At 42.5% G+C, this 24,432-nt stretch overlaps 1 protein-coding gene across 1 annotated transcript in view; it reads right to left on the bottom strand.

The window, feature by feature from the left end:
- Positions 1 to 24,432, bottom strand: part of ARHGAP10 (Rho GTPase activating protein 10) — a 373,897-nt gene that overhangs the window by 229,881 nt on the left and 119,584 nt on the right. Inside the window, exons 4-5 of the mRNA XM_052654355.1 lie at positions 20,025 to 20,096; positions 4,837 to 4,938 (exon numbers count right to left, since the gene is read on the bottom strand). Coding sequence (XP_052510315.1) covers positions 4,837 to 4,938; positions 20,025 to 20,096 — 174 coding nt within the window. The remainder of the gene's footprint in view (positions 1 to 4,836; positions 4,939 to 20,024; positions 20,097 to 24,432) is intronic.

Here is a 24,432-nt window from a genome sequence, read left to right on the forward strand (position 1 = left end):
GAGATTGAGCTCAGCCAGAAGCAGTTAACAGGCACAACTCCCAGGAAAATCAGTGCAAGGGTGTTGAGTATTTACTAAAATGGAGCTATGGGGGATTTAAGGGTGAATCTTTCATGTTATTGTTAATGGGAAATGCCTTTCACGAAAATTTCACCAGGATCAGATTTAACAAGGTCGTTTTCTTTTCTTTTTTTTTTTTGAGTGGATTCTCTCTCCTGGTTGTGCTCCTGTATTGCTGCTCAGCTTCTATTCACAGCCTCCTAATGTTCTGAGTGTTCAGAACTGCTGTGCCAGGCACGGAGAGACCTTATCACCAGAATCCCTGGGATTGTAGATAACCCATCATTTACGCCACCACCACAGACGTCCAAATTACACCCAGCAGCACAGTCCTTTGGCTTGACTCCGTCTGAAAGGCAATCACTATATAATTGGTATAAGAAGAAATGTATTTGGTCTTTGTCCCAGGTTCCTGGCACAAATCTCCTAAAACCCTTGGAATTTCCTGACTGAGGGAAGTGTCTGCTGTCATTTGTAAGGAGCCCCGAGTTAGAACACTCCTGTTTGTGCTAATAAGGTGGCGTTGTGGGGGGGCCCAAGGCTGCACTGATCAGAAGGTCAGAACCTTGGCCCCACCCACTGGCCCTCAGGAAGTGGGAAGCGCTACAGATTAAGTTCTGTAGCAACTCCTGAACAGGGGTTCATAAGCTTCCAGGCTGGCAATGTAAAAAATCAGTAAACAGAAAACTCAATTAAACAGAGCTGGGTCACCAGAGTGGGAGCGCTCGTGGCTTCCGACGACACAGAGCCCGAGAAAGAAGGAAGATGACTCTTCTCGCCTGGCCAGGACTCAGCCCAAGAAAAGCCATGGCCCCTGTTGACTAGAGACTCCCTGTCCCTCACAATCAAGGGGGTCTCCTTCATGTTTCAGGTGGGAACGTGCCCTTGCCTCACCATGGCTGCAAGGCCCCAAACAGCAACTCTCTTCTGATCCTGAATAAACCCGTCTTTACTGGAGAAATATCTGGCAGACTACTCATTTCAGGTCATGAGTGAATCCATCCACTGGCCCACAGAGCGACACAGCCCAGCTCCACAGGGTCAGAAGTTTCTGCACTTGGGACCCTTCTGGACGCAGTCCTGTGCGCCTCTTCCTCTTGGCTGCTCATCTGAATCCCCTGAATTACCTTTTATAATGAGCTGGTAAACTTAAGTAACTGTTGCCTAGTTCTGTGAGTTGCCCTAGCAAATCAATCAAACCCAAGGAAGTTGCGGGGGGGGGGGGGGGGGGGTCACAGGAACCTTTTCTTTGCAGTCAGTTCATCAGAAGCACACCAGGATTTGGTGTTAGAAGTGGGGCAGTCTCTCTTTTTAATTGAAGTACAGTTGATTTACAATGTGTTAGCTTCTGCCGTACAACAAAGTGATTTGGTTACAGACATAAATTCTTTCCCATTATGGTCTATTACTGGACACTGAATAGGGCCTTGTCGTTTATCCATTCTACATAGCATAGCTTGCCTCTGCCAGTCATTAGTAGGGCAGTCTTGTAGGACTAGCCCTTAACCTGCAGGATCTGACGCTATTTCCAGGGAGTGCCAGAACTGAATTCATTGCTTGGTGGCAACTGAAAAACACACAACTGGACTATACTTTTTACTATACCAAGCAAAAGTCATTTTTTTTAAACAGATAACTTCAAATCGATAATCAATTTCACTTCTGACCATGCCTGCTGTAAACACGCATAACAGGAATAGATCACTCACACAAAGATCTTCAAGGGATCTATTTCTCTGGTCATACTTACGGAAATACAATTACATGACTACTCAGTGTCAACTGAAAAAAAAATGCACAAGGTGAGAGTTGTGAGTCAAGTTTTACTGGGGGCACAATGTGGAATATAACCTGGGAGCAGGTCCTCAGAGGTTGCCTAGTGAATTTAATCTAAAGAGGCAGATGGCAAGTGCTAATTTTTAGCTGGAAACAAAAATATACTTCAAATATGAGCAGTCAAAGAATTTTCTCAAATATCCAACTACTGTTCTAGTAGAAATAGTAATATTGAGAATCTGGGGGTGTGATAGAGGCAGAAGCTAGTGTGTCCGTTCAATGCAGAGTGAGAGGCAAAGGTCCGCATAAACAAAAATTGCCAGCCTGCTGTCTGCCCCAATTTTCTCCTGTGATTTTCACTGGAAACCAGAGGAAAGAACAGCTGATAACAAGGACATACGCCTTTGTTCAGTACCACTGTCAGCAACCTTTATTAATCTCTCAAGCACCTCAACTCAATTTTCTGAAGATCAGCAATGTATTAGCCACTGCCAGAAGTGGCCAAAGCCACATCTAACCTTTCCTTTACGGAGCATCCCCATCCTTAAGGCATTCGCTCTTGCAACAGAAAGCTCGGTCAAGTGGGATTCTGTATATTTGTAAGGAGCACACAGATCAAGACAGGAAAGAAAATGTAATTTTTTTTAATCTTTTGATCATGCCACTGGGGATGTGGGAATCTTAGATGCCCAACCAGGGATCGAACCCATGCCCCCTGCATGGAAAGCATAGAGTCTTTTAACCATGGACCACTACAGAAGACCCAAGAATATATAATTTAAGTGAAAACTAAAATGATTCATCTTGAGGGTCTCTTCAAATTTCCAATCTAATGTTTAATTATCTTTGGGAATGAGGATATTGTTGAAGGTCTAGCTCATAATCTTCACACATGCTCATTCAACGAATATTTATTACGGCCTGCTCCCTGACAGGTCTTATTCTAGGCACTGTGGACAGAGTGCTGAAGAGAACTAGGCTGTTGCCTGCAAGGAGCTGCCATCCCATGGAAAGAAGCTGTGAAACAACCGAACGTACACTGTACACTGTGTGTGCTCAGTCGGGTCCAACCCTTTGCAACCACGTGGACTGCAGCCCCCCAGGCTCCTCTGTCCATGGAATGTTCTAGGCAAGAACATCGGAGCTGGTTGCCACTTCCTACTCCAGGGGATCTTCCTGACCCAGGGACTGAACCTGAGTCTCTCGTGCCTTCTGCATTTACAGGTGGATTCTTTCCCACTGAACCACCTGGAAAGACCACATCTGAATATGTGATGAGTCAAATAGTTGTAAGAGCAAGGGAAAAAAACAACAAAAGAGGCAGAGTAAGGAAGGCACCCTAAACAAGATAAAACATCTCCACTCGGGGGAAGTCTGAGAGAGGGCTATCTGGAAGACTGTCTGTAGGAGTGGGTCATGCAGATCTCGCAGAAGGATGAGCACCAAGGCCCTCAGCCACGGAGCCAAGCCAGAACGAGGCCGCCATGTGGGGTGCGAGAAGGCGGGGTGCACTGGGGGCCTCTGACGGCAGCTTCTAGGAAGGAGCATTTGGAGAAGAGCAGCACAAAGGCTGACTCCGCTGCCACCACTTGGGCCAGGGTGACAGGTTTGCAGGCTAGGAGAACTGGCCTCGTTCTGAGAATACCCTGAAGTTGAAGAAGACCTAGGCTGAGGGTCTAGACGGGCTGAGAGAGAAAAGGCCAAGGACGACGCTGCAGATTTTGCCCTAGCAACAGGTAGAATGATACCTAATTAGAGAGTGAGGTAGAGATGGAAATTGACTTGGGGCATGGAAATCCCATCAGGATACCTGGAAGCAGAGATCAAGTACAACAGGAAGTGGAAAACTGCTGGCATAAAGAGAGCCTCTGCGAGCAACAGCTGTCACTTCAAAACTGACAGAGGTTAGGAGGTGAGGGAGCACGGGTAACAATTGCATGGCTTTCGATACGATACGGAAAACGAGAGAATGCAGCCCCGCCTTCAGCTAGTATTGTAGTCAGGATTAGAGGGTACAAAAGGGCCTTTCTCTTTCACAGACCATCAAACACCATGTAAACATCAGCCAATCCCACTGCAGAGACGAAAGAAGATGTGACCCTGTGGTTAATGTCAAAATAACCACACACATACACACAGAGTTTGCAACTAAATCTGTAACATGTAAACACAACCCAGGTTTACTCTGCAACATGGTCATTTTGATGATACTTCACCAAGTGTATATTATAGTGGTACCTTACGCCTGGATCCCTTATGTGTTTAAAAATAAACAAATGCCCGGGGAAGAAGTCACACTTCTGTGGGATGAATCAAGATCTTTACAACTGAAAACAGCATTATGTTTAAGGAAAGCATATGTTCCAAACTGTAAACAACTGAGTTTCCATTCAAGGGTGTGAGTGAGGAAAAACAAGCGGCAGGGAATTTAGAAAAAAAAAAAAAAAGAAAGCGAAAACGAGACAGAAGATATAAATTCCTTTCTCCTTACATAGGGCTCCCTCCAAAAGAAACAAGTCTATTAACACAAGTAAAACAGATGCTCTCTTTCCAAAGAAGCTGAAAACCTCCTGAATCTTCAGCATTAGGTAAGAGTAATTCTGCCTTCACATAAAAGCCAAATGATATAGGAGCTTATTCAATTCACTTTTTCAACACATCTTGAAAGTTAAAAACACATCTTGAAAGTTAATAATCTATTCCTGAAAATAATATATCTTTTCTCAGTTATGCTAGTTAAAATGGTTGTTCCTGGGAAAATATACTCAGAACCAAAACTTCTAATACTTTGAACCCACACTGCATTAATCATTCTATGAGGTCTTATTTTGTCTTATTCCAAAAGAGCTTTTTTTTTTAAATTCATGGAGCTACCTAGTCATTTTTTCCATCTCTAATAAACCTAGATGAAACGTTTTCAAAAGAAAAGCTCATTTAAAAAAAGATATGCACTGATTATTAAATTTTACAAACAAATTAAAAGAAAAATAAAAACAATACCTCTTGTAAATGTGAGTCTTTCTTTTTTGCTGACAAATTCAAATGTTTATCAATTAGGCTGTAGTTCCTTTCAGTCTCTTTGTCAAATTTCTTTTTTTCTTCCTACAAATAAGAAAAACATAGACAAGTATGATTAAACGGGGGGGGGGAAGGCATATATAGTCAATCGACTGGGAAGATCAAAATATGAAAAATATCCAAAAAGAAAAGAAAGTACCATGACGTGTGAAAAAGTTACCTGGAAAATCTATCTGCAGCCAGGCCACTATTAATCATCAAGACCGCATTAGGACTGAAGAGTCACTTACCTTTTCGCTTTTTCCTTTAATGAACTTTATTTCTAGCCTGTTATTTTCAACCCCTTCTACCTATCAGTGTTTGGAATTAATGCCATTCACTTGTCCATTAAAAAAAAAAAATTTAGGATGAAAACATAAGACGACCCTAAAGCTTAAAAAAGCAAACTTGCTACAGATTTTGGCATAGAAATGGAATTCACATAAAACTGAGTAAGTTTTGACCTACGTTTAAAAATTATTTACAATCGCCATTAGGAGGGGGGGGGGGTAAAAACTACATCTTGGGGAAAAAAAAAAAGCTTCCCTAATTGTCTAGTGTAAATATAACAATAAAATCCTCTGACCAGAAATGTCAACTACTTACCCAAATTTCAGCAGTGATTTCTGTAACACTGTCTAGAATATTTATCAATAGGTCCACAGGGCCTAAAATAATGCCGACATACTTCTACTGAGATCCTTTGGTTAACATTACAAACATTTCTCAGGCACTGCCAAGAAATAGTATTTGTTTTCCTTTCGCTAGAGTAGCTTTTAGAGAAAACAAGGAGCCAATTTTTTTCTTAATACAGCGGAGACAAGCTCCCCTAAAACCGCCTGCCCACGTAAGTATATTTTTCATAAACATTTCTGAGCACTGATGAGCTCACGTGATGTTCTCCTCCTGTCAAAATGTTTCTATTAACTTCAGACTCGCCCCGACTCTCCAAGGCCTCCTAGAAAAGAACGTTCCCTTCCCTATTTCCCAGCTTCTATTTTATAAAGTCAAAAATAAGGAACTGTCCCAGCTTTTTCTGGCATGACCTTCCTATTAAGCAAAAGGGGTAAATGAAGCACAAAACTTGTATTTCTCTGCATTTATCATCATTTTTTTCACTCCACGGGACTACAAACCATGTGAGACACTGGGAACAAAGCTCTGCCCGCTTCAAAATGGTGCTCTCAAGCCTCTGTGAAGAAAGAATCTAGGCAAGAAACAACATCACGCCCACCAAAGGCTAAGTTAACCCCCACGTTAACGAAGGCACAAGACTCAGAATCAATGCTTCTTCCCATTTCTACTTCAAGTTTAATTACCAACTAGCCGCACATCTTCAAGGGCCAAAAAGAAACAGAACACTTAACAGAATAAAACCTTAGTTTTTCTGTTTAAAAGATCAGGGGACTCCCTTGGTGGCCCAGTGGTTAGGTAGGACTCCACACTTCCACAGCAGGGGTGCAGCTTCCATCCCTGGTCTGGGAACGAACACCCCACGTGGCCCCCACCTGGCCCCCACATGCCCTTGTGTGGTGTGGCCAAAAAAAAAAATACTGTCATAAAACCTAAAATATTAGAAAAACAAATCAGGAATTCAGTTTTGTCCTAGCTCATTCTTAGAACCAATGCTAAGATTCTGTAATGCTACCGTTCACCTATACACGCTAAGCCACTTCAGTCGGGTCCAACTCTGTCCGACCCCACAGACAGCAGCCCACCAGGCTCCCCCATTCCTGAGATGCTCCAGGCAAAAACACTGGAATGGGTTGCCATTTCCTTCTCCAAGTCACCTACACATAAAAATGGTCAAACTTTCACTGAAAGGGAGGCATTTTTTTTCTTTATGCCCTAGGTTTAATTTACAACTATTTTTTTATACTTAAGGCATTAATATTACATGGTTACTCTCTCTTTTCTGCTTTTTATTATGACGCACTTCCTGAACGATTTTAATGACTAACAGAAAATAAACTAAATGGAACATATGGCCATTGCTTTAAAATCTCCACTATTTTTAAAAGTTCATACGGTAGAGTGTGCACTGGCTTAGGTGTCAGAAGACGCAGGTTCCAGTGGCCGCGATGACCCTGTGGCTCTGCCCCGGGGTCACAGCCTTCCTGAGCATCAGTTTCTCAGGTTTAAAACCAGACAGGAATGGAGGTAACACAGCTGCATTTACCACAAGCACACGGCAACACACATCATGTGGTTAAAAATGCCTACTATCTTTGCAGATTAGTATTCAGAGAATACTGAAAGCGTGTTTACTCCTTTGATTTCATCTGAATCACAGAAGGGGACAAAGGAAGCAACGACGCTACAGTCAGCAGTCAAAACACCCAGTACATGTGGAAATAGTGGGGTATGTAAATGAGAATGTGGGTTAAGTCTGGAATGAAAGAAAATGGTGCTATCAAGCCTCTGTGAAGAAATAATCTAGCCAAGAAACAACATCACGCCCACCAATTTGAGTGAAAATACATTTGTTCATCTCTGGTATGATACTATACAAATGCTGCTGTGTTTTGCTTTTGAATCTGAAGACTCAGATAATTCTCTCTCCTTGCATTTTTTTCTCAGTGTCTATAGAATCTTCTGTTTCTTTGTACTCATATGACTTTGGGCACTTAATTTTGAATTTTAAAAGGGGCTGTGTTCAAGTAGCATTCAATAAAGAACAGAGTCTTTTCTTCAACATTGCAATATAGGATACATATACACATACGGATTTATACATATATATATGTACATGTATATATACACACACCCAAATATAAAATAAATGAGCCATCAAAGGGAACAAAATTGAGTCGGTTGAAGTGATACAGAGTGAAGTAAGTCAGGAAAACAAATATTGCATATTAACACATATATATAGAATCTAGAAAAATAAATATTGATGAACCCATTTGCAAGGCAGGAATAGAGGTGCAGACAGAGAAAAGACCTATGGAGTCAGATAAGGAAGGAGAGGATGGTACAAAGTAAGAAAGTAGCACTGAAATAGATACACCACCATATGTAAAACAGACAGCTTGTGGGAGCTGCTGTATAACTCAGGGGGCCCAGCCCGGCGCTCTGTGAAGACCTAGAGAGGGGAGGGAGGGGCACCAGAGAGGGGATATGTGTATACATACAGCTGATTCATGATGCTGTACAGCAGAAACAAGCACTGTAAAGGAATCATATGCCAATAAAAAACTAAAACAGAGTAATATGAGACAAAAGGCTCTATCAAGGATCAAATTATTACAACGAAAACTGTTCTATGAAACAGCATTACTCAAGTGAGTCTGGGTCAAGCTGGAAGTAAAGTCAGTAAGGAAAAGTGGAGGCAAGGGCTCGCCAGCCAGCCCACATCTACATTTCAGAGAGAGGCAGGCATCCGTTACAGAGCCCCAGCAGACTTCTGCCATGTGGAACTACAAGCCCAGTATTTAGGCCGCTCCACTGATTTTTCTGGAATAGCTGAAAGACTCAAAGATTTTTAAACGGTGACAAAAAAAAAAAAAAAAACTATGTTTTAGGTTTAACATGAGTCAGTTAAGTCGCTCAGTCCTGTCCAACTCTTTGCGACCCCATGGACTGCAGCATACCAAGCTTCCCAGTCCTTCACCAACTCCCAGAGATTGTTCAAACTCATGTCCATCAAGTCGGTGACGCCATCCAACCAGCTCATCCTCTGTCATCCCCTTCTCCTCCTGCCTTTAATCTTTCCCAAAATCAGGATCTTTTCCAATGAGCCAGTTCTTTGCATCAGGTGGCCAAAGTACTGGAGAATCATATCAGTCCTTCCAATGATTATTCAGGACTGATTTCCTTTAGGATTGACTGGTTTATCTCCCCGCAGCACAAGGGACTCTCAAGAGTCTTCTCCAACACCACAGTTCAAAAGCATCAATTCTTTGGTGCTCAGCTTTCTTTACGGTCCAGCTCTCAGATTCACACATGACTACTGGAAAAATCATAGCTTTGACTAGACAGGTTTTTGTCAGCAAAGTAACATCTCTGCTTTTTAATAGCTGTCTAGGTTGGTTATACCTTTTCTTCAAATGAGCAAGCATCTTTTAATTTCATGGCGGCAGTCACCATCTGCAGAGATTTTGGAGCTCAAGAAAATAAAGTCTGTCACTGTTTCCACTGTTTCCCATCTATTTGCCACAAAGTGATGGGAACTGGATGGCATGATCCTAGTATTTTTCATGTTGAGTTTTAAGCCAACTTTTTCACTCTCCTCTTTCACTTTCATCAAGTGAGTCTTCTGTTCCTCTTCACTTTCTGCCATAAGGGTGGCATCATCTGCATATCTGAGGTTATTGATATTTCTCCCGGCAATCTTGATTCCAGCTTGTGCTTCATCCAGCCTGGCATTTCACATGATGTACTCTGCACATAACTTAAATAAGCAGGTGAAAATATACAACCTTGACATACTCCTTTCCTGATTTGGAACCAGTCTGTTGTTCCATGTCCAGTTCTAACTGTTTTTTCTTGACCTGCATACAGATGTCTCAGGAGGCAGGTAAGGTGGTCTGATATTCCCATCTCCTTAAGAATTTTCCAGTTTGTTGTGATCTACACAGTCAAAGCCTTTGGTATAATCAAATAGCAGACGTAGATGTTTTTCTGGAACTCTCTTGCTTTTTCTATGATCCAGGGGATGTTGGCAATTTGATCTCTGGTTCCTCTGCCTTTTCTAAATCCAGCTTGAACATCTGGAAGCTCACAGTTCATGTACAATTGAAGCCTGGCTTGGAGAATTTTGAGCATCACTTTACTAGTGTGTGAGATGAGTGCAATTGTGTGGTAGTTTGAACATCCTTTGGCATTGCCCTTCTTTGGGACTGGAATGAAAACTGACCTTTTCCAGTCCTGTGGCCACTGCTGAGTTTTCCAAATTTGCTGGCATATTGAGTGCAGCATTTTCACAGCATTATCTTTCAGGATTTGAAATTGCTCAACTGGAATTCCATCACCTCCACTAGCTTTGTTCATAGTGATGTTTCCTAAGGCCCACTTGACTTCACATTCCAGGACATCTGGCTCTAGGTGAGTGGTCACACCATCATGGTTATCTGGGTCATGAACATCTTTTTTGTATAGTTCTTCTATGTATTCTTGCCGCCTCTTAATATCGTCTGCTTCTGTTAGGTCCATACCATTTCTGTCCTTTATTGAGCCCATCTTTGCTTGAAATGTTCCCTTTTCTCTAATTTTCTTGAAGAGATCTCTAGTCTTTTCCATTCTATTGTTTTCTTCTATTTCTTTGCACTGACCACTGAGGAAGGCTTTCTTATCTCTCCTTGCTATTCTTTGGAACTCTGCATTCAGATGTTTATGTGTTTCCTTCTCTCCTTTGCCTTTCACTTTTCTTCTTTTCTCAGCTATTTGTAAGGCCTTCTCAGACAATCATTTTGCCTTTTGCATTTCTTTTTCTTGGAGATGGTCCTGATCACTGCCTCCCGTACACTGTCACAAACCTCCATCCATAGTTCTTCAGGTACTCTATCAGATATAATCCCTTGAATCTATTTGTCACTTCCACTGTATAATCATAAGGGATTTGATTTAGGTCATACCTAAATGGTCTAGTGGTTTTCCCCACTTTCTTCAATTTCAGTCTGAATTTGGCAATAAGGAGCTCATGATCTGAGCTACTGTCAGCTCCCAGTCTTGTTTTCATTAACTACATAGAGCTTCTCCATCTTTGGCTACAAAGAATATAATCAATCTGATTTCAGTGATGTCCATGTGTAGAGTCTTCTCTTGTGTTGTTGGAAGAGGGTGCTTGCTATGACCAGTGCTTCTCTTGGGAAAACTCTGTTAGCCTTTGCCCTGCTTCATTTTCTACTCCAAGACCAGATTTGCCTATTACTCCAGATATTACTTAACTTCCTACTTTTGCATTCCAGTCCCCTATGATGAAAAGGACATCTTTTTGGGGGTGTTAGTTCTGGAAGGTTTTATACGTCTTCATAAAAGCATTCAACTTCAGTAAGCCAAACAAAATGTTTACAAGTTAAAGATGGCTCATGGGAAGTCAGTTTGTAATCTGTTACAAAATCACACATGCAAAAAATAAAAAACAGTGAAGAACAGCTGTTACTTGAAACAGCATAGCCAGTCAAATAAGATGTACACTATGTAAATAGAAGAGAAATTTTTAAAGCTAAGAAACAGAACTTAAACACTCAGGTTTTATTAGAAATAAACATATATATGAAAGAAAAGAAAAGTCAAAGCATTAATCACTCAGTCGTGTCTGACTCTTTGTGACCCCATGGACTGTAGCCCACCAGGCTCCTCTGTTCATGGGATTCTCCAGGCAAGAATCCTGGAGTGGGTTGTCATGACCTCCTCCAGGAGATCTTCCTGACCCAGGGATCAAATCTGGATCTCCCACACTGCAGGCAGATTCTTTACCTCAAAACTTGAGCCACCAGGGAAGCCAAAAACATATATATAGTATATATATTTAAAGGTGTCAAAACAAATCATGGAATAAAAAACTATTATTCAACTAATGGCGTGGTATAACTGGTTAAGTAGTTGGAAATAAAAAGAGAACCATGTCTCAAATCAAAATTAATTCCAGATGGACCGAAAGAGTCACAAGTGAAAAATGAAACCAAAACAGAGCATTTTCATCAGATCTCAGAACAGAGAAGGAATTTATGAGGAAAAGAGAAACGGAAGAAGCCATAAGAACTTCTAGATATCAAAACTATACAATAAATAAGGCAAAAGGCCAACAACTGGCAGGGAAAAGATACAATTAATATGGAAGAAAGGGAGTTAACATTCCTAACATATAAAATATTCTTTATGAAGCAATTTTTTGCTCAAAGCATACATTACACTTCCACAGAAAAATTAGTAAAGAATACGGAAAATTCACAAAAGTTTGAAAATACTTGTAAACTATCCACATTTACTAGAATATTTTGTTTCGTCTTAGAAAAAGGGGAAATTTTTAAATTACCAGGTAACTTTCCTTTTTACGTATTTTTGGTATTTTACAAACTTTCTAGGATGAGGAAATGAAAAGATTTATTTTCAGACTATGAGCAGCAAATAGTAAGGCCCAACTAGTCTAGACAAGAGCTTAAATACCGTCTTAGAGATTCCAACTCTCTTTTTGTTTAAATAAAAAGGTGGGGGTAATAATGCCCACACGTGGGTTTCCCTGGTGGTTCAGATGGTAAAGAATCCGCCTGCAGAGCAGGAGAGCTGGGTTCAATCCCTGGGTTCAGAAGATCCTCTGGACAAGAGAATGACTACCCACTCCAGGAGTCTTGTCTGGAAAATCCCATGAACAGAGGAACCTGGCAGGTTACACTCCATGGGATCGCAAAGAGTCAGACACGACTGAAGCAACTTAGCACAACGGCAGTGCCCACACTCACAAGAAATGAAACTCCTAGCACAAGCAACACACTTGGCAGGAGCACTTCCTCCTGCATATCCAGGCCAATCATAGTTCTGAAATCCCCACTCTTCTCCACTGGTCCACCAACACCTTACAACCCAGGTGAAATGCCACCTCTTCCATGAAACACTCCTTGACTTCGCCAGTGGGGAAACGGCCCCTTCCCTCAACTCCTGCACCAGTGTCAACCATCCTCCTTGACGTTCATTCGCCCTATCCAACGCACGCCCTCTCCTGCCTTTAAGCTCTTTCAGCCTCTCCAAAGCGCTGGGAAGTCAGCCTTTATCCCCGCACCTGGTAGATGCCCAGGGGACATTGGTCAGAGAACATAGGAAGGCAGAAGCCTAGGGTTGCAGGGGCTCCAACACTGAAAAGCTGCCCCTGCTGGCTCCTCAGCACTTGCTCCCCAGTCACCAACCCATCACCTGAGCACTGTCTGAGCAGGAGTCACAAGCCACAGTGCTTGAACCTGGTGGGCCAAGAGTGGAGTAAAACCTAAGAAGTTGTCGTTAGCAAGCCGATACAGAGCAAGTCACAAAGGGGATCATAAAAGAACTGCAACCGTGTGTATGCCAGGCCCTGTCCTAGACCCCAGAAATATGCCATCAAATGCACCGAAGCTTTGCAATCACCTTCGGGGACAGGTGTAATGGGTCCCATTTTAAAGATCAGGAAACTGAGGCTTGGAGGCCTTAAGTAACTTGCCCCAAATCACAGAGATACTCAAGGGGCAGAAATCCAACTCAAAACAAGGGACAATCAGGCCCAAAACTGAGATGACAGGACACCCATACAGAGCACTGATGCTTTCTCTCGTTAGAGCACTTTTTCTTTTTTCATTTTATTTATTAACATCGATTTATATTCGGTTGTTCTGGGTCTTCACCGCTACACGGGTTTTTCTCTAGTTGTCAAGAGTGGGGGCAACTGTCCAGCTGCGGCGCACAGGCTTCTGACTGTGGCGGCTTCTCTTGCTGTGGAGCGTGGGCTCTAGAGCATTCAGGCTTTGGCAGTTCTGGCTCCCGGGCTGGAGAGCACAGGCTCATTAGTTGTGGCCCATGGGCTTGGTTGCTCCGTGGAACCATGTGGCCCATGGGCTTGGCTGCTCCGTGGAACCATGTGGCCCATGGGCTTGGCTGCTCCGTGGCTCATGGGATCCTTCCAGGAATCGAAACCCACGTCTCCTACACTGGCAGGCAGACTCCCCATCACTGAGCCACCAGGGAAGCCCTAGGCACTTTTCACAGTGCATTTTTATTTATTTTTTTAACATCTTCCCCACAGACTCGCCGATTTCTTGAAGACTGGACAGTGTTTTAATTCACAGTTGTACAGTAAGTCCCCTACAAACAAATGAGCTGTTATCCAAGAACATGCTCCTAAGTCCAATTTGTCCCTAAGTCCAACAAAGTTAGCCTAGATACCCAACTAACACAATCAGCTAAACAGTACTGTACTAAGTTTGTAATACTTGTCACACAAAAAATATGTAGAAAACAAACACAGAAATAAAGAAAACATTTTTAATCTTACAGTACAGTATCTTGAAAAGCACAGAAATATAGGACCCTGGCTGGTATACGGGGGCTGGCATGGAGTGAGCAGGCAAAAAGTGTTACAGACCAGAGCAGACAGAGGAGGTGGGAGATGGTAGTGCTGAAGGATCGTCAGCAATGCGAGATGGAGGGCACGCTGCAAGTGCACTCACGCCTCGTGCTGACGGAACGCACGTTCACATCTCAGAAAGTTTCCAACTTAAAGGTTCATAAGTAGGGGACCTAATGTATATCCTAGGTATACTTACAGCCTATCTCATACTGTGCCATACAAGAGGCCTAATAAGTGGTTTTATTATTGTAATACTAAAATGAAGAAATGTGATTAAGTCACACTTTTTCTGCTCTAGCAAATATAATTGAGAAATTATTCAGATTTGCTTTCTTACCTATATTTTGCAGTCATTTACAGAATCTCAGGAGGTCGATTTCTATTCAACGTTTATTCGCTAAACGCAGCCTTGAAAAGAGGTGAGAGTCTGCTAACGGCTGGGCTGCTAAGTTTTAATTTATGATATAAACATTTTTTAACTCTTGAGGTTAATTCTTTTATTCTATCGAATAAAACAGGAAATTTTTCATGCTAAGTCATTTCAGTCAAGTCTGTCTCTTTGCGACCCCATGGACTGTAGCCCACCAGGCTCGTCTGTCCTTGGGATTCTCCAGGAAAGAATATTGGAGTGAATCGCCATTTCCTACTCCAGGGGGTCTTCCCGACCCAGGGATCAAACACGGGTCTCCTGCATTGGCAGGCAGGTTCTTTACCAACTGAGCCACCAGGAAGCCCCAGAGTTTGAACAGGCTCTATAAATTATCCGTAGCATTTTCTTGTATCCATCTGATACTTTCAGGCTACCACTTTCAGAAAAAGAGCAACTTTAAGTTCTCCCAACTGATACTGTCCCACATAACCCTTAGCAAGTTCTAGTATTTCTTGGAGTTTGTACACAATGCACTTGGCTCTGATGCTGTCTGGGTGCCTGTATTAGTTTCCTGTGGATAAACCGACAGTTAATGAGCAACGGTTATCAACAAAGTGTATGCAGACAGTTGGGAATAAGTGACAAGCTTCTAGGGAAGGGAGAAGAGTTTCAGAGGACGTAAAGCTGAGAGAAGCCAACAGGAAAACTCCGAACTGATGGGACACAGCACAGAACCACCTGCATCCTGCAGTGGGCATTGGGTCTCTTTACACAGAGGTCTCCCTTGGACTGCGAGGAGATCCAATCAGTCCATCCTAAAGGAGATCAGCACTGGGTGTTCATTGGAAGGACTGATGCTGAAGCTGAAACTCCAGTACTTTGGCCACCTCATGAGAAGAGTTGACTCATTGGAAAAGACCCTGATGCTGGGAGGGATTGGGGGCAGGAGGAGAAGGGGACGACAGAGGATGAGATGGCTGGATGGCATCATCGACTCAATGGACATGAGTTTGAGTGAACTCTGGGAGTTGGTGATGGACAGCGAGGCCTGGCCTGCTGTGATTCATGGAGTCGCAAAGAGTCAGACATGACTGAGCGACTGAACTGAACTGAAACACAGAGGTAAGAACCTGGCAAGCACATGAGAAAAAGTGGCAGAACCTACAGGATGGAAGCTGAAGCTCAAACCAAACAGACACAATTGATGGAGAACATATCCAAACAGAAGAGAAAACAGCAAAAAAGAAAGATCCAGTGACTCCTAAAAAATCCTATGTATAAAAGCCACCTGGCAGTTTCGATTACATTAAAACCACAAGTTCCCATGTCATTGGGATTTTGGAAACTGGAGATGGAAGCACAGGGAACTGAAAGAGCTTCCATATAAAGTCAAAGGGTAGCAGCCTTTCCAGATAGGGAGGAGAAGATGAACATTTTGACAAGGATATCCAAAAATTTCTGCTGCAGTCAGCTTTTAAAGACTTTTGTTTTTTCTCCCCCACATGAAAGTACCTTGAAGCAGTTTTCTAAAAGATCTTCATGATAAGAGAATAAAGTTATTTTTTAAGCATCCCAATTAAGTAAACAAACCAATGGAACAAGAACATGTGATTGTTCTTGATTGGTGTTTAGGAAGCACAGATGGAGAAAATCAAATATCCAGATTATATAACCCTTGCCTGGTTCTTCTAGAATAAAGGGTGAAAGTCAAAGTGTTAGTCGCTCATTTGTGTCCAAACTTTTGTGACCCCCATGAACTACAGCTTGCCAGGCTCCACTGTCCATGGGATTTCACAGGCAAGAATACTGGAGTGGGCTGCCATTTCCTTCTGCAGAGGATCTACCCGACCCAGGGATTGAACCCACGTCTCCTGCATCTCCTGTATTGCTCGGCGGATTCTTTACCACTAAGCCACCTGAGAAGCCAAGAATTATGGGTAGAATTGGTTTATTTATTAGATAACTTAAAGTCAGTCAGAGTGGAGGTTGGTAGAAAACAAAGGAATCGTTGTTCAGTCGCTAAGTTGTGCCCCACTCTGCGACTCCATGAACTGCAGCACACCAGGCTCCCCTGTTCTTCACCATCTCCCCGAGCTTGCTCAGATTCATGTTCGTTGAGTTGGTAATGCCATCCAACCATCTCATCCTCTCCTTCTCCTCTTGTCCTCTTTCCTTCTCAGCATTAAGGTCTTTTCCACTGAGTCAGCTCTTCGGATCAGGTGGCCAAAGTATTGGAGCTTCAACATTAGTCCTTCAAATGAATATTCAAGGTTGATTTCCTTTAGGATTAACTGGTTTGAGCTCCTTACTGTCCAAGGGACTCTCAAAAGTCTCCTCAAGCACCACAATTCAAAAGCATCCATTCTTTAGCACCCAGCCTTCTTTAGGGTCCAACTCTCACATTCATACATGACTACTGGAAAAACCATAGCTTTGACTATGGTCGGCAAAGCGATGTCTCAGCTTTTTAAAATGGGTGTCTAGGTTTGTCATAGCTTTCCTTCCATGGAGCAAGCATCTTTTAATTTCATGGCTGCAGTCACCATCTACAGTGATTTTGGAGTTCAAGAAAATAAAATCTGCCATTTTTTCCACTTTTTCCCCGTCTATTTGCCATGAACTGATGGGACCAGATGCCACAATCTTAGTTCATTTCACATGCTAGCAAGGTAATGCTCAAAATCCTTCAAGCTAGGCTTCAATAGAACATGAACTGGAAACTTCCAGATGTAAAAGCTGGATTTAGAAAAGGCAGAGGAACCAGAGATCAAATTGCCAGCATCTGCCAGATCATAGAAAATGCAAGGGAATTTCAAAAAAAAAACAATCTACTTCTGCTTCATTGACTAGGTGAAAGCCTTTGACTGTGTGGATCAAACAAACTGAGGAAAATGCTTGAAGAGATAGGAATATCACATCACCTTACTTGCCTCCTGAGAAACCTTGCAGGTTAAGAAGCAACCTTTAAAACCAGTCATGGAACAACGACCTGGTTCAAAACTGGGAAAGGAACACATTAAAACCGTAATATTGTCACACTGCTAATTTAACTTATATGCAGAGCACATTGTGTGAAATGCTGGGCTGGATGAATCAATCCCAAGCTGGAATCAAGATTGCGGGGAGAAATATCAACAACCTCTGCTATGCAGATGATAGCACTCTAATGGCAGAAAGTGAAAAGAAACTAAAGAATCTCTTGATGAGAGTGAATGAGGAGAGTGAAAAAGCTGGCTTAAAACTCCACATTCAGAAAACTAAGATCACAGCATCTGGCCCCATCACTTCATGGAAAATAGATGGGGGGAAGTGGAAACAGAAAATAAATAAGCATAGTCTTTTCTCTTAAAGTTTAACAACATGATGAACAAGACAGATGTGTGTATGTCACTATATAACCTAAAAAGTTATCCTTCCCTTTTTACTATAATAAGCAAAACTGCCAGTAAAAAAAAAAGGCTACTCCCTGTGACTCACAATGATGGGGCCTCCATCACTGACAGTCAACACACACACTGTACTGAACAAGAGTGTAGGGTACACCCTTCACAAACTTGAAGCCAGGAACACAAAGAAAGAAAGAAATAGGACTTCAGGATAGACTTTGGCCACTAAATAGCTCAAAACATAGACTAAAAGCATTAAAATAATTAAATCATTTAATATGGCAATTTATTTTTGCAAATTGCTTTGCAGACTATACAACTGAGACTTGAACAACTCGGAGGTCAAGGACATCAACATGGGAGCAGCCAAAATTCCAAATGTAACTTACAGTTGGTCCTCAGTATACAAGGTTCTACATTCGCAGATTCAACCAACTGCAAATCCTGTAATACTGTAGTATTTACTAGTGAAAAATATCCAAGTAGAACCACACAGTCCACACCTGAGCTGTTCAAGGGTCAACCACACCTTGAATGACCACAGCATGAGAAGCTGGGCAGGTTTGTGGTGGAGAAGAAATCAAGAGAAAATTTGAGGCTAGAAATTTCTAAAAATCTGATTGGTAAATAAATAGAAAGGAAATACACTTATTAATAAAGTCACATCCATTTTTCATTTCCATAATATAATATCTGTCCTCCACCACCCACCGTTTACACTCAGTGCCTGCCCATGAAATGTTCAAAGAGAAAGTACCAAGATATTCAAGTCTTAAAACAGTCTAAGAAGACTGGAGAAAAAAGAATCATTAAACTGCAAAGCAGAGCAGTCAGATCCCTCATCTGTCATTTTACAAGTAAGAAACTAAAGCCAATTACTTGCCCAAGGACAGAAATGTGAAGCCAGACCCCCAAAGTCCTGCTGCAAGTTAGCAGCTTTGCACAGCTTAGCAAACAATCCTAGGTTGAGGATTTGGGGGGTATCCCCACTGACCTCCACTCAACACACAAAGCCCTTCATTGAAAACTATGCTGAAAAGCAGTGTCTAGTATGTTAACAGGTCACTTGAAGAACTGAGTCCATAAAAACCTGGCCCTTTCTGGGCCCATTTGTATAGCTATGGCCATGGAGACCACAATGTTTATTTACAGAAAAGAATTTTAATAGTTTGTTCACGAAGGGGAAAAAAAGAAACCTCACATCCCCAAGGTATGAGGGAAAAAAACAATACAAACATTAAAACTCTCTTTTCTACTTTAAACTGATGTTATTTATTCCCTTCTCTTTGGGCCAAGCCAAAAACGGTCAACAACACAGAGATGCTACTTTTTCCTCCCTCAAGTACATGCACAACCTTCAGGAGAGGCTGGTGGATATTATTTCTCTGAACTAATTTCAAAGATCAGTTTGCAAACCTTACAAGTTGCTAAATACATCCCAGGCTCCCGGTGGCAAAGTTGCTGCAGTACTCCCAGAAATCCTGGCTACATCTCAGAGCTTCTGAAAGCTGAGTCTGTGATTCACTCACTTTTAAATCCCCAGCACCCATAACAACATTAGCACGTAACAGAAGCACTAGAAATTTGTATTAAACGGCAGGAAGTATATCAGAATAACCGAGTAGTCTCTTTCTAGTTTCAGTGGCATGCTGGTATAGCAGCACCTCTAACCTTAAACCTCGTATGATGCTACACTCTGACACCCAACTGAGGCGGGCACGGAAATCAGTGCCCTCTTGACAGAGATAAGACGCTTGGCACAGCGTAAATGTGCTGTTTGGTGAAAGGTATTTTTAAAACTCTATACGATGGAGAAGGAAATGGCAACCCACTCCAGTATCCTTGCCTGGAGAATTCCATGGACAGAGGAGCCTGGGGGACTATAGTCCATGGGGGTCACAAAGAGTCAGACACGACTGAGCAACACACACATACACACACACGACTAATGTGTATGAGAAAGACAAAACAGACTCCTTAAGATAGTAGGGTAACACTAGGATATTCTTGTGACATTTTGTTGTTGTTGTTAAGCCCCTTACTTAAAAACTAAGTAAAAGCTTCTTTGCTTTTTGCTTCAAAAAAAAAAAAAAAAACTCTATACGAAAAGGTGTAGCCAAAGACGAGTACGAGAGGTTTTACCATTAGTCCAGGTGTTTTTGCTTTGTTTTCGCTTTCAGATTCCCCCAAAGGGGATACAACACATTTGAAACATTCAACAACAGACATTAGTCTCCAACAGCCCCTTCCCGGCTGTCGAGTATGAAGTGAGTGCGTGCTCCAGCGGCAGAAGTGTCTACGCTGGCTGTTTACAAGTGTGCTCAGATTGGACACCGACCTTGACAGCTCCGAGTTGCTCTTTTCTGAATTTTTCCAAGGGTTTGATCAGGGTTTCGGTGACACTTAATGCCTAGAGAACAAGAGCGATAACAAAAGAGCAGAGGATTAGGCTTCCAAATGGGAAAAAGTGAGCTTTCCATTCCCCTCTTCCACCCCGCCCAGAAACAAAACGAACAACATACTGAACAGCTTTATCTCACCCTGCCAATGCGGCCATTAAATCACTTCTGAATTTATTAACACACCAGATCTCCATAAATATTTTCAGGGAAGAGGAGGTGGGGCAAAGCGCCAGGGAAATGTGCAACCCAGCCCCAACACAGCCCTTTCTTCAGAGACACAGCAAGAGGGTTGGCTTCAAACAACAAAGGGGTCTATCACATTCATTAACAGAACACTTCTGTTTTAGGGTTTGTTTTTTTTTAATCCCTCTGCTCAGAAATTTCAAAGTCAATGACGTTCCTTTATTAGTGAACAGACTACATTACACAGAGGGCTAGGTTTGTGGCTGCAAGTTTAAATGTACTCAGACTGCCCTTCATCACTGAAAATGTCTCTTTAGGCTGTGCCAGCAAGACAGAGTCACTTGGAGCTCAGGACAGTCAGTCGTCCAAATATTAGGGGAGTTGGCAAGGTCACGGTGACAGGAACCACACATAAATACTACCCACAACCGCACTCATTCTTATATTGGCTGATTTGGGGCTTGTCACTTTAATACAGAATCTACACAACACTTATATGTGGAATCAAAAATGACAATAAACTAGTGAATAAACAAAAAAGCAGACTCACAGATACAAAGAACAAACCAGAGGTTACCAGTGGGGCGAGGGAAAGGAGTAGGGCCACAAAGGGCTTAGAGGATTAAGAGGTACAAACTGTTAGGTTTAAAATAAGCTATAAGGACATATTATACAATATGGGGGAATACAGTCAGTATGTTTAATAACTATAAATGAAACATAACCTTAAAATTGTAATTATGATACTATATACCTGTAACATATAATATCACTGTATATCAACAATATTTCAATTTTTTAAATTTCAATAAAAATTTTAAAAAATTTACAACAATGCTGAAAATGCACAAGGGAATATTTACCTAAGGAGAATGTACTTAACCACAATATACTACTGAGTAGTGTTCTCACCATTTCCAGAAAGGTCCAGAATAGAATCTCAGTAAAACCTCAAGACACTTTACAACAATGTATCACCCCCTCCTATTACAATAAAGGTCTCCAGAAATTCAAACTTAAGATTACAGAAAGAAAAAAAAAAAGTGACTTAGAATAGGAAAGCAATCTTCATTTAACCCCCTAGGCTCCTTTGCATTCATTATGTAAGGATTTCTCCCAGAGACCATTCATCCAGTGAGGTGTAAGTGGAAAGTCATTTTAATACAGAATCTACACATCACTTATATATGGAATCAAAAAAGACAAGAATACTGGAGTGGGTTGCCATTCCCTTCTCCAGGGGATCTTCCTGACCCAGAGTTCGAACCCAGATCTCCTGCATTGCAGGTAGATTCTTTACCGTCGGAGCCACTAGGGAAGCCCCTGGAGAATCCTCAAAAAAATGACCCTGTCCACACTCGAGATGCCTAGAGCTTGCTTGAACTTTCTTCCCCAGGCCAGCTACTGGGCTCCACTCACTCCCACCCTGACAATTTGTTACTTAGGTGTTGAAGAGTTTAGGCAACAGTCAGAATTAAGAGCAATCGCAAGTCAAGGGAAAGGGATCACCTTTAAAACATGATGATCTCATCCTGTCCACTTAGTAGGCCACGTGATCCACAACAAGACCAAACCGAAGAACAGAACAGGGAAACAGCAGGTCATGCCAGAAACCCTGATGACTCTAAACAACATGGAAGGCCCCAAGTCCACTGGGAAAGCGGATCAGAGGCTCTGCCATTCATTTTCAAGGTGATTCAACTGACATACAGCAGCTCAAAAACCATTCACTCATTCACTGAGTTATTCTGGCTGAGCTGGCTCTTAGTTGTACCACATGAACTCTTAGTTGGGATCTAGTTCCCTCACCAGGGATCAAACCCCAGACCCCGCATGGGAGCATGGAATCTTAGCCACTGGACCACGAGGGAAGTCCCATCTCAAAATAATTTAAGGCTCACTTCTCTTAGCACAAATACCATCTCCTAGGCTTTCACATCTGGACCTAGCCTCCTGGTGGTCCTAAGTAAACCCAAATATGATACATCATCCTTGGAGGCTTGGTCAACTCAAGAAAGAAGTCAGCCCAGAATTCCATGCTGGGATCACAGGGGCTCATAACTGCTTGAGTTCACAGAGGAACAAGGATTCGAAATCAAGCAAGCATGAGCAGAGCCTAGCCTTAACTACCACACAATACTGCAACACAAGTACCAAATGGGCACCTCCGCATTCCAAGCTGCCATATCAATAAACTATCTCAGGAGACACATACGTGCTGAGCACTCAGTGCCAAGTACCATGTATTAAAGACACAACTATGAACAACACCGCCCAAGTGCAGCCCCTGCCCTTGTGGAGCTTCCTGTCTAGGTGGGGAGATGATAGACAGTGGACACATGAACACATGAGCAAACGTGCAGAAGGAGCTCCAGTAATTCCTTTCAACAGAGAAATGTAGGGCAATGGCTGACACGTCTATCAGAGGAGATAGAGGGAGAAAGAGCTCTGGGAGGGCTTCCTCAAAGAAGTGGTATTTAAGCTTGAGGTCTGAACGATGAGACAGAGTTGGTGCAAAGAACAAGGCTGGAACTGCAGCCTGAAGCCAGCAGAGGCAAAGGACGGAGGATCACAGGCAACAGCAAGGACCAGTGAGGCTGAAGCACAGAGAACAACCAAGCGAAGAGAGAGATGAGAGAAGGCAGGGGACCAGAACAAGCTGTGCCCGCGGGTCCAGGGAAAGGGTCATTTTATTCTGGGAGTAACAGAAACTCACTAAAGGGCCTTAAGCTCAGAATTACTACAATGATCTTTCAAAGATGACTCCGATTTAAGTTGCTGTTTGTTTTTTTTTTAATATGGGCCACTTTTAAAGTCTTTATTGAATTCTCTACAATATTGCTTCTGTTTCATGTTTAGGTTTTTTGGCCACGAGGCTTGTGAGATCTTAGCTCCCCAGCAAGTGATTGACTCACAGCACCAGCATTGGAAGGTGAAGTCTTAATCACGAGATTCTGGCTCTTTCCGGCTCTCTGACAAAGAGGGATTAGAGGTGAGGAAAACTGGAAGGAGAAAGATTTGTTAGGAAGTTTCCAGAACAACACAGGCAAGAGAAGATGATGGCTTGAAGGCAGTGACAACCAAACTAGAGAGAAGTAGATAGACTGCAGAGATATTTACAGGCAGAATTAAAGTAACTGGTGGTGGACTGAATGTGGAAAAGGTAGGGGTTTCCAGGATGACTCTCAGATTTCTGCCATGTGCAACTGAATGGAAAACAATATTATTCATTTATTTATTGAAATAGGAAACTTTTCAGGAAAGGCAATTGGGAGCAAGCACTACAGGGTGATGTTACATGGGAGATGCTGAGAGACAATCAAAAGATGAGTAAAAGAGGCTGCCAGAGACATTGGTCCAAAGTGCAGGAAAGACATCTAGATCAAAAACATACATCTGGCAAGAGTCGTTTACAAGTAGGCGGTATTGGGAGCCACAGAACTGAAGTAGGATGTGGTAGAGGGTTGAAACAAGAGGTCTCAGGCTAGGCACTTAGGATGCTTAGGAAGGGACAAACAGGAGGAGGAGATGACAAGGGATGCTGGAAAGAAGCTACTGGGGCACTGATGATGAAGACGGGGTTTTAACTGCGTGAGCCGCAGAGAAATTAAATAAGGAACAAGGCCTTAGCAATACCCAAAGCAAGGAGAGAGAAAAGCCCAGACTGGAGCTGGCTTATGATTAAAAAGCAAGGACATCTGTGGGAACAGCCCTTCTTCACAAGGATGGCCAAGAAGGACAGAGATGAGAGAGGAGGATGGCCGAAAGGGAACACCACATAAAGCAAAGGCGTGTTTGTTTGTTTTCTTAGTAAGATCAACATTTTAAAGGTGAAAGCAGGGGCTTCTCTGGTGGTGCAGAGGTTAAGACGCTGAACTCCCAAAGCAGAAGGCCTGGGTTCAGTCCCTGGTCAGGGAACTAGATACTGCATGTCACAACGAAGAGCGAAGGTCCCATGCACTACAACTAAGACCTGGCACGGCCAAAGAAATAAATTAAAAAGATTAAAGCACATCTCTGTTCCCCTGTTAGGAATACAGAAAAGATGGTCCAAAGTCTCTAATGGGGGGCGGAGACAGGATACAAGGAGCAAGCAATGGCTCAAACAAATGGGTGTGTAGATTTCATGAACAGAAGCGGAGGGATTTGCTACCAGAGAGT

The sequence above is a fragment of the Budorcas taxicolor genome, chromosome 17, assembly GCF_023091745.1.
Source record: "Budorcas taxicolor isolate Tak-1 chromosome 17, Takin1.1, whole genome shotgun sequence".
In the NCBI taxonomy this organism is placed as follows: Eukaryota; Metazoa; Chordata; class Mammalia; order Artiodactyla; family Bovidae; genus Budorcas; species Budorcas taxicolor.